The sequence below is a fragment of the Mus pahari genome, chromosome 11 (assembly GCF_900095145.1).
Source record: "Mus pahari chromosome 11, PAHARI_EIJ_v1.1, whole genome shotgun sequence".
NCBI lineage: Eukaryota > Metazoa > Chordata > Mammalia > Rodentia > Muridae > Mus > Mus pahari.
This window is the reverse complement of record NC_034600.1, coordinates 33588729-33599038: the sequence shown is the minus strand read 5'-3', so window position 1 is coordinate 33599038 and position 10310 is coordinate 33588729. Positions and strand designations below refer to the sequence as shown.

The 10310-nt window shown below is 40.9% G+C and overlaps 1 protein-coding gene across 12 annotated transcripts in view; it reads left to right on the top strand.

The window, feature by feature from the left end:
- Window positions 1–10310, top strand: part of Mast4 (microtubule associated serine/threonine kinase family member 4) — a 591509-nt gene that overhangs the window by 473816 nt on the left and 107383 nt on the right. For all 12 annotated transcript variants that reach the window (XM_021208672.1, XM_029544159.1, XM_029544158.1 and 9 more), the window contains one exon: window positions 3698–3786. In XM_021208672.1, the coding sequence (XP_021064331.1) occupies window positions 3698–3786 (89 nt within the window). The remainder of the gene's footprint in view (window positions 1–3697; window positions 3787–10310) is intronic.

Sequence of the window (10310 nt, the reverse complement as noted above, 5' to 3'; positions counted from 1 at the left end):
AGAGAGACAGAGACAGACAGAGACAGAGACAGAGGAGAGACAAAGAGAGAAAAAGCCTTCTTTCTGTTCCCCGTCTGTTCCTGTCTTTGTGCCTGGGTGAATCTTTCCAGGGAGGAACCAGGGAATGAGTAATAAGAAGTTCTTACTGGGAATCATCACCCTTGTCCTAATCCACCGTTTATCTCTGCCTTTGTGTCAAGTGGTAGGCAGCTGTCTTCTTGCTAAATTCTGGCTTTACAAGGAAGAAATCCCAGTGTCCTAGCATGTGGCTAGACGTAAGTCCTGTAGGGCAAGCAGAGCATACTATGTCCTGGAAGGGTAAGTTTTCTCTTGGGTCGCTTCCACTGGAGATGTGCAGTGGAGGTGTGAACACTGGAGGTGTGAGCACTGGCTAGACTGTTAGGAGTCTGAGTATGATGAGGAGAGGGCTTTATCCTGAATAGTCAGGGAGGAATAATGGGTTTCATGTTGGAATAGGTGAGGCATGAGCATCAGCCTCTTCAGTTTCTTTTCTGACCTGTGTGCCCGAGGAGCCAAACTAGAGAGAACATTTAACAAGGTGAACTGCTGGGATCAGGATGAATTATGAGAGGTTTATGCTGAAGAGATGGACTGCCAGAAAAACTTAGTCACACTGATGAAAGGGAAGGAGGAAAGTGTGTGTGTGTGTGTGTGTGTGTGTGTGTGTAAAGATGGAGGGGGACAAGCACACCTATGCTCCATGTACTTCAGGATTCAGTATACAATAAAGTGCCCCTTTACCTTTAAGGATCTTAGCAATAAGTTCATCATGAGGTCAAAATCCTATGTCCTAACTATAGAGATTTATCTGTGTACACACGGGAATCTGCTGTGACCTCTATTTCCTCAACTCTGTTTTACCACATCAGAACAGCTTATGTTTAAAGGTTTCCTCATGGATTATTGAGAGAGTTTTTTCATAGTTCATAGTGTGTCACAATTTTAATAATATCCCCAGGCTCCTTGGAAAGTGTCAAAGGTTGTGGAGGAGACTTAAATCACCTTGTGTGTGAGGAGATAGACCTCTCATTCTTTCTGTCTTTTTAAAAATGAGTATGCTGTCACAGACACTCCAGAAGGGGGCATCCGATCCCATTACAGATGGTTGTGAGCCTCCATGTGATTGTTGGGAATTGAACTCAGGACCTCAGGAAGAGCAGACATTTCTCTTAACTGCTGAGCCATCTCATCTCTCCGGCCTCCTCTCATTATTTCAATAAAAACCTACTTTCAGGTTTTACTTACATGTTTCCTTTTAAAGATTAACTCACCCTTTCACTGCTTGCTGATAGACTTTAACTGATGTAATTGTGAGGGCTTTGTATTTTATTGTTCCACTCTTTGACTTGCTATAATAGTAATATACTATTATATAATACATGTAGACTAGCCAGTCTATAGGATTCTTAGGAAAACTTGTTTTTAAAGTTTTATTTAATAAATAGCCCTTTTTGTAAATGAAGAAAATAGCTAATAAAAAAATGAAAAAAAAAAAAAAAAGAGGTACTGGCCTTAGGAGCCTTGGTCCAGAGCAAGACCTCTTGAATAACCCCCCCTCCCCAAATAGCCCTTCTTAATTTTAGTTTTAGGGCAGTCACATTAATATGTGATGATAATAATTAATATTGGCATCCATAAATTATATATTTACTGGGTTACTGATTATGTTGGCACACATTTCTCATTCATCTTATTTACATATAGGAACACTAATAATTAACTGTGTTGAGGAATTCTTTATGAATTACATAGATTCAGTATTAAATGTAAAAATTTCAATGCCTATTTTTGTAATAACTAGTTGAATTTTAGTTGATTTACCCAAGAAAGTTTTCTGAAATTTCCAGGATATGAATTTATCATTTCTAATTTCTTTGATGAACATTGGCAGATTAGTATATTTAATGCTCCCTTCCTGAAGTGAGAGGAGGCATTAATTTGAATTAACACTAAATGTATTCTGTAGTATCCTTTAAAAACAATCAGTCTATCAGACTTAATGATTATGAATTTAATAGCTTGAGAATACAGTTCTTGATAGATGAACTGATAATATATTGCAGACTACCTTCCTAATTAACTATCAGGGGCCTATCATTATTCAACAGCTTCTTTAAGGCTAAGTAAACATGATGTTAATTAAACTCACAGATAATGTGAGGGGATGTTGATTGCTGCAGCAAGGAAAAGAAACCCATGCTGCCTGACCTTAAGAAATGCTAAGGATGGGATTGTTGGCAATGATAACACGCAGCAAACAGCAAGCGAACTGACTCCCCAGTCGGTGTTGCTGAGAGAAATTGGTATAGGTTTGAAATGTGTTCTTTGAAGATTAGGAATAGCCCTTTCAAATTGTCTATTCTACTTTTCTATTGCTACGGATTTGCGCCTAGGCTTCTGTTACACGCTAGACAAAGCGCTCAATTACTGAACTATTTCTGGAGCCCGTTTTGTAGTTTTTTTAAAAATTTGAAAAAACGGGACTCGCTATGTCACGTATGCCAACTTTAAACTTGCTCTGGACTCCAGGCTGGCCTTATATTTGTGATCCTTCTGCTTTACCGTTCTGGGTGGCTGAGAAGTCATTTGCATCCTCACCAGACCGGGTTGAAGATGCAAACCCCAAAATATCAAATCCCACATCTCACGCAGGCGCTTCCAGGAACCTGACTGCACAAGGGGCCTCTTGTGAATTAAGAGTCTGCTAATCACAGTCGAGTCTGACAAAATGGAAAGTGGCTTCCGTGTAGACTCAGTGCTGGGAACACTTGTTGGTGAGGTTGAGATGGAGCCTTGAATTCATTATTCTTTCTGGGTACTGCACTGATGCAGGAGAATAAATGACTAATGAGTATTAAAGAAGACAAACAAATGTGAGAAAACATGCACTTCTCCATCACTGGGGTTTGTTTTTGCTCTAGTCTTTGTTGCTTGTGCATTGCTACCTTGAAATTCATCTGATAACTCCCTACCAGCAGAAACAGGAAAAAGTAGGTGCCTTGTATCTGTCTATATGAACCCATTTACCAGATATTCAAGATACAGCCAATAGCAGATTAGAAGATGCCATCACTGCTGTCTTAAAACACTGGAATCTATTTTCCTGTTTCCTAACATGGTCCTTAATAAGAAATTTAAATGTAGCACACAAGATGAAAAAAATGAGTGAGCAGAAAGCTGCATTTATCTTAGGCATCGACTGTTTTATTGACAAAAGGCACAAATATGAAATTTGTCTAAATAATTAGATTTTTAATTAGTGCATCATTGTAAGATGAATGTCATTCCGCTTCGTTGCATATGACTCCCTATTAGAAATTTCATGTCGACAAGGATTCTACCTGTGGTTTGCTAATCTGAATCCTTAATTTATCACTTGCATGTATGGCATGACACATCCTTGTAGATGCAGACACGAGCTGAGAGAAGACGTTTGATTATAGCTCTGCTGTGGTGAGGAATATTCATGATGCTATGCTGTATGCATACATTATGGTTTCTCACATTCAGGGGATAGGTCTCAATCCCATATTAGTGAGCACATGGCAATTCTCTGTGCTGTTAGCAACGGCGTGAGGAGGTCGTGGAGGCCATGCCTCCTTGTCTGTGTCAGCTTTGAACATGCTCAAATAGTAGTGGTGTTTTTCTTCACCTGTTTTTTCTTTCCTTCTGACAGTTGCCGGACAAGCAACCGGAAGAGTTTGATAGGCAATGGCCAGTCTCCTGCACTGCCTAGACCACACTCACCTCTCTCTGCTCATGCAGGTAACTGATGACTGTCTTGGGTTTTTTTTGTTGTTGTTGTTGTCTTTTAAAAGCAATCTAAGACCCTTTGAGACCTACATGTGTCTTATATACCTGCCTTGGTTTTCCTATTATGTTACTACTAAGTTGTTCTTTCTGAGGAATTCTTTTGTATGTCAAGCTCTCTGTAATTAATTTTTTTTCTCTCTTGCTAAATTTTGTTACACAGTCAGACCTATTTGTCCGTTAGGAGTATCTTTAGGGGTTGCAAACACGGCAGTATGAAGAAGAAAAGTGTCTAGCAGGCAGTCCTTGGCTACAGAGGTATTTGCAGTGCAAGATGGGTAGAAGAAGATGCTCTGGAGTGACTTTTTTTACCTTAATGATTACCAAAATTGAAAGGTGTCAAAGGGTCTGTGGGCAGCAGCAGTGCCTGATGACCCAGACTCAACCCCTACAGCACACATGGTCGGAAAGACACAGTTGTCACTGCCCTCTGACCCCAGCAAATGCTAAGTTGCACCCATATATTATACACAAGCATGCACGTACACACTAAATAAGTAAATGTAAAAATTAAAAGCAACGTTAATGGTGGCTCAGTGAAAAGGTAGAAGACAATCATGATATAGTGAAAAGGACTACGATTTTCAGAAATGTCTCCTCCAGAGCTAGCTCTGGAGAAGGGGCATGTACAAAGGGATGCAGTTAAACTCCAGCCGTGACACCCTTCATCATTTGCTCAGTGTTTCAAGCAGCCTAAAGTTTAATCAGTTGGGAAATAAATAAATGAACTATGATCCAGTCACACAGAGAAAAGAAATTAACTAGCTAGCCCTGCACATGTCTGCATGAATGAAACTCAGATATAGTATTGGGCAACAAAGGCAAATTGCAAAAGAATGTTGCTTAACTATTCAACCATTCACATGAAATTAATGTGGTGCTGTGGGTATTGTTTCATTTATAAACACGCACACACACACACACGTGTATATATATATGTATACATACACATATATATATGTATATATATATACACATATACATATATATATGCCACATATGTATGACATTTTTCCTTAATTATTACTAGAACTAAAAGGTGTATATATATATGACATATATATGTTATATATCATGTAACAATTATATCAGATATGTTTATACACACACATATGTATGTATGCTTGCAATGAGAGGTGGGAGAAATAAGATATATATTTTTTAATTGAAAATACATTTTTTCATACAGTAATTTCCTTATCTCCTCCCAGATCCTCCCCACCCTTTCAATTCCATACCTCCCCCACCCTCTTACTCTCCCCCTCTCTCATTCTTTCTCTCTCTCAAATATGCAGGTAAATAAATGAACCAGAATAAACAAATAAACAAAACCAAGTAAAGAAAAAAAATATCAGAAGTACATATATGTACACATGTGCATGTGCGTACACACACACACACACAAACTGCATAAAGACACAAAATCAGTAACTGTAGTATATATAAACAAAAGACTAGTAAGGTTTAAAAAAAATGACCAAAGTTTTGTGTTAGCCATCTACTTCTGAGCATGGGGCCTGCCCAGGGAGACTTCATTAGAGAAACTCACTTTTGTATTGTAAGTAAACGTCAACTTGAGATAGTTTGTTAGTTGGGGGTGGGAGCAAGTGTCTCTTGGTGCTGAGATCTCAGCTGTCTTAGACCTGTGCAGGCCTTGTGCATGCAGCCACAGTCTTTATGAGTTTGTATGTGCCACAGTATTGTGTCTGTTTCTGTGATGTAATCCATCCCTTCTGGCTCTTACAGCCTCTCCACCTCCTCTTCCACATCATCCTCTGAACTCTGAGGGGATGGGTTTGATGAAGAAATCCTATTTGGAGCTGAAGGTTTTTACCTGATATTGAGAGATGTTTAGTTGGAGGTTTTTCTCCCCCGTTATTTGGTGACTCCATTTAGAGGAAAGAAGATAGTTTTAAGAACTAGTTTATGATAGTTAACTTAAAGAGGTGTGAGGGACACATATAAGAAGAGAGTGAAGCTGTTGGTCATTTTACATAGTTCCAAAGATATGTAATGAGTAAATATGCAATTATTTAAATTATTACTGTTTATAATTGTGGTTTTGGAGACAAGATCTCACTATGTAGCCCTGGCTGGCCTAACACTTGCTCTGTGAACCAGGCTATCCTTGAACTCGCAGAAGTCTACCTGCTCTATCTCCCGAGTACAGGAATTAATAGTGTGTGCCACCACACCCAGCTGGATTTTTTTATTATTTTTTTGTTATGTGATTGTCATGATAGTTGAAGCCTACAGAGAATCACACAAGAACAGACTCCGTGGGGCCTGGAATTGTGTGTATTAAACTGATCTATTCTTCTGGCGTCTACCTCAGGGCCTGGCAATCTTACTAGGTGCTAAGTGAATGATAGATTCTGTTTCTTAAGTATAACTCAGCAGTGATTTTAAGTGTGTGACCTTCCTCCTCTTTGTGGTGTTTGATACCCATTTCCCAACATTTATGTGTCTGTTGATTGGGCTTTTATTGCTTTGATTTTCTTTAGCACTAGTATTGAGAAGAGAGAGTATGTGGTTAAGGCTTTAATGATCCTTTAATTGTTTTTTCCCCTTCTGTATTGCCTTAGCTTGATTTTTTTATTTCTTCTTCTTCTTCTTCTTTTTTTTTTTTTTTAAAAATCCGCATTGGCTTTAGGATGCAATCTGAGGGCTTTGAGCAAGGAGGAGCAAGGAGCGGCGTGTTGTTCAGGGTCTGAGTGCTTTTCTTTGTTACGGATCCAACAGGTTGTTACTCAGAGGAGTAACGTCTGGTAGACATTTTTCTGGGAGAAGTGGCATTAATTGCAACCTGCCAGATCCCTGTTTCTGTGTAGTGAATAGGCAGATGATGTAAATGAATAGAAGGCCAATCCATCCTGGTGTCCAGCTCGTGTGTGTGTGTGTGTGTGTGTGTGTGTGTGTGTGTGTGTGTGTGTGTGGTGTGTGAGCGCGCCTTGTCCCCTCCCTCTGCTTACGTCTTCTCTCTTGCTGCCTGCGTTTGATCCAGGGTTCTTAGTGAGGCTGATCAGATGTCACCATGAAAACAACAGACAGAAAAGCTGTCATTTCTCAGGTCCTATCATCCTATCATCCAGAGCCATGCCCACAGGTCATATTAGCCTATCCAGAGCCACGCTCACAGGTCCTATTAGAGCCTATCATCCAGAGCCACGCCCACAGGTCAAATTAGCCAATCATCCAGAGCCACACCCACAGGTCCTATTAGCCCATCATCCAGAGCCACGCCCACAGGTCCTGTTAGCCTATCATTCAGAGCCACACCCACTCTGTTTTCCTAAGGAAGGGGAGTGTGAGCTGACCACTGGCATATGAATCTTATATATGCATCCAGTGCTGACTGTCTGTGCTGATTGGTTGTGTCAGGAGCATTCAGCAGAAGAGAGGTATTCACAGGATGTTTTGAGGAGCCAGAGGTTCCTGAGAGAACGCGGAACAGGACAGCTGTTTAAAAACAAAACAAAAAACAAAACAAAAAAGTAAAAAATGCCAGGCTCCCAGTTCCAGGAAGATTCAAAGCATTAAAGCTCCTTCAGAACTCCCAGTGGAAGATACTGGGATACATTTCCTGACATGAAAAATTCTGTGTAATGAGAAAAGTGAAAAGAAATCCAAGTGTGGACTAGCTATTAGTCTATGAGTAATTGCCCACCTGATGACTTTAATGTACAAAGGGCTGGCGTAGATGGGTAGCAAGGGGTGAGTGGGCTAATAGAAAATCGTGTAAATGGCCTATCATGGGGAGGGAGCCCTCAAAAAAAATTGACGTGTAACGTGATTGCCAGCCTGGAACCACTTGAGCCAAGAGAGTGAGGTGGTATCCTTTACCTGGAGTAGGCTACAGTAGCTCATTTGTTAAATCCAGTGACACCGCCGATGAGGAAAAACAGGCCATTTTCACACTGCAAATGCTGATGTGGCTCAGTATAACTGTTAGGTTAGTGGCTTGTAGTTTTGTTTAAAATGTGAAATGTATTTACCCTTTGACCCAATCAATCTATATATGGAAATATCTCTTCCCTATATTCCCTTAGGACGATAGGAAATTATAAATGTTAGCATTGCCTGCGATTAATAAGCAGAAAGGTAAGTTGTTATTAGTTTTTTACTTAACCCATCATTCAGCGATGGGCTTGTATAGGATCGGGTATATAAGCCAGCAGATGTTGTAATAAAGGAAATAGTAGGCTTTTGTGTAGGGTGCTGAAAAAATGCACATGTAAGTGAGAAAAATTACATGTTGTAATTACATCTGTGCACATTTTTGTGTATATGCGCTCAGGTATACACTCTTAGGCATTCATGCATATTCATAAGGACTTTGTGAAAAGAAAGAGAAATTGCGAGCAGTGTTTATTTGCAGGGAATGAGAAGGTTGAGAGATGAACATATATTACATTATAATTAGAAAAGAAAAACTTTAAAACTAAAATCAAAAAGGCAGTAAAATACCTACAGTGGTTGTGCTGCCACGTAACAGATGACCAAAAATTCACTGGTTCAGAACAGGATGTATCTCCTAATCTCGTGGTTTTGTGGAGAGAGATGTCTGGACAAGCTTGCTTAGGTTCTTCGCTCAGGGTATTGAAAAACCAAAATTAAGGTGTTGGCTGGGCAGGGCTGTGACCTGGAGTCTGGGAAAGTGCCCACTTCAAGCTCATACAGGCTGCAGGCAGATTTAGACCACTGCCGTCCCCAGGGCTTTCGGGATTCCTTTCGCTTCAGCGTGCCCTTCTCTACTGTCAAGCCAGTCAGGGCTCATCCAGTCATTGTCATGCTTCAAATCTGACTTCCTTTTCCATCGGCCACAGAAAGTTCTTTCCTTGTAGAGGGCCCATCCAGATAATCTCTGTATTTTAAGGTCAGCTGAGGTGGGTCTTCAATTACAAGTGCAAAATCCCATAAGAGTCGTACCAGCCTGTATTCACATCTGATTAGATAACTAGGGAATGGAGCCTAATACACCAAATTCACACGTGTAACACATGGACTCCAAGAGTGCCACTTAACCCTCAGACTGGATGGAGGCAAGTGACGGCGACTCAGGACGCTGGCTTTTAAAGGATTGAGGTGACAGCTCTAGTCAGAATACTTACTCCTTTATTTTCTTCAGTTTGTATCAGTGAATCTGCTGGTGACTCTAATTCACTTTTAAAAGAGTTTCTGGAGGAAAAACAAATGTTTATCTCTTTCCAATCTGGCAGCTCTAAGAATTAATGGTATGTGATCTCCATTACAGTCCTAAAAATGGAACCCTGAGCCCTGCGGGTACTGGACCAGGCCTTTCCACTGTGCCCCAGCTCAAGTCTGCCAAGTGTTTCCAAAGACAGGGACTTTAAAGTCTCCATCAAGTTATAAATGCATTGTGGCATGTTTCTTTCTTTCTTCTTTTTTGAAGACTTTTTATTTTATTTTTTTTATATTTACACATGAGTACACTGTTGCTGTCCGCAGACACACCAGAAGAGGGCCTCCTATCCATCACAGATGGTTGTGAGCCACCATGTAGTTGCTGGGAATCGAACTCAGGACCTCTGAAAGAGCAGGCAGTGCTCTAAACCCGGGTGAGGAGAACTCTTTCCACAAGCTATGATGACAGCCAAGGACCACCATACACATACACGCACACGCACACGCACACGCACACGCACACGCACACACACACACCTCCTTCAGTTCACACTCACTGCCTTTCTGGATGTCTGGCATATTCTCATACTATCAGTCTTTCAGAGAAGGCAATGGTTTTCACAAGCAGTGAGTGAGTTTTTGAACACAAGAGGAGTTTTCTGACTCTTCACTGAACTTTATTGACTAACCCTGAGAGAGGGGGAGATTGTGAATGAATCAGGCATGTGTACATTGTCCTTTCTCTGTCACCCAGCCTTCTGGGGTGGCTGTCCACACAGCTCTTGCTCAGGTGTTCCTGGAGCTTGATGGCTTCCATGCTTTTACTTTAAGTTACAGTCGGCTGGAAGACAACCGGGTCAGTAAAGGTGGAGGTACCTCAAGTTCCAGGGGCAGCCTGGAGGTCAGCAGTGCCTTTCTTTCCTTTATTTGGGGACTCCTTCAAAAGCCTGCCACGGGATTCTGGGCATGAAATATTATTTACCAAACTGTCTGAACCTACTTTCTAGATCCTTATTAAAGTGTTCACTCAGCAACTCAGTGACCTCCTTTGGCTGCATAGAAGTGCTTTCTCAAGACAAATCCTGAAGTGTCTGTGTTCCTTTGCATTTGGGGAATAGGCAGTGTGCGACACTCTCCCCCCCCCCCCCAGAGTACCCTATATAGTTACTTTAAAAAAAAATCTGTATTTAATTTTTGGTTCCACGGGAATATTTATTTCTGCATTTATGTTAGCTATGTGTGATTGTGGGTACATTCACTCCATAGCGTGTTTGTGGAGATCAGAGATGTGTTAGAGAGTTGTGTTCCACTTTACCTTTGAGTGGGTTTCAGCC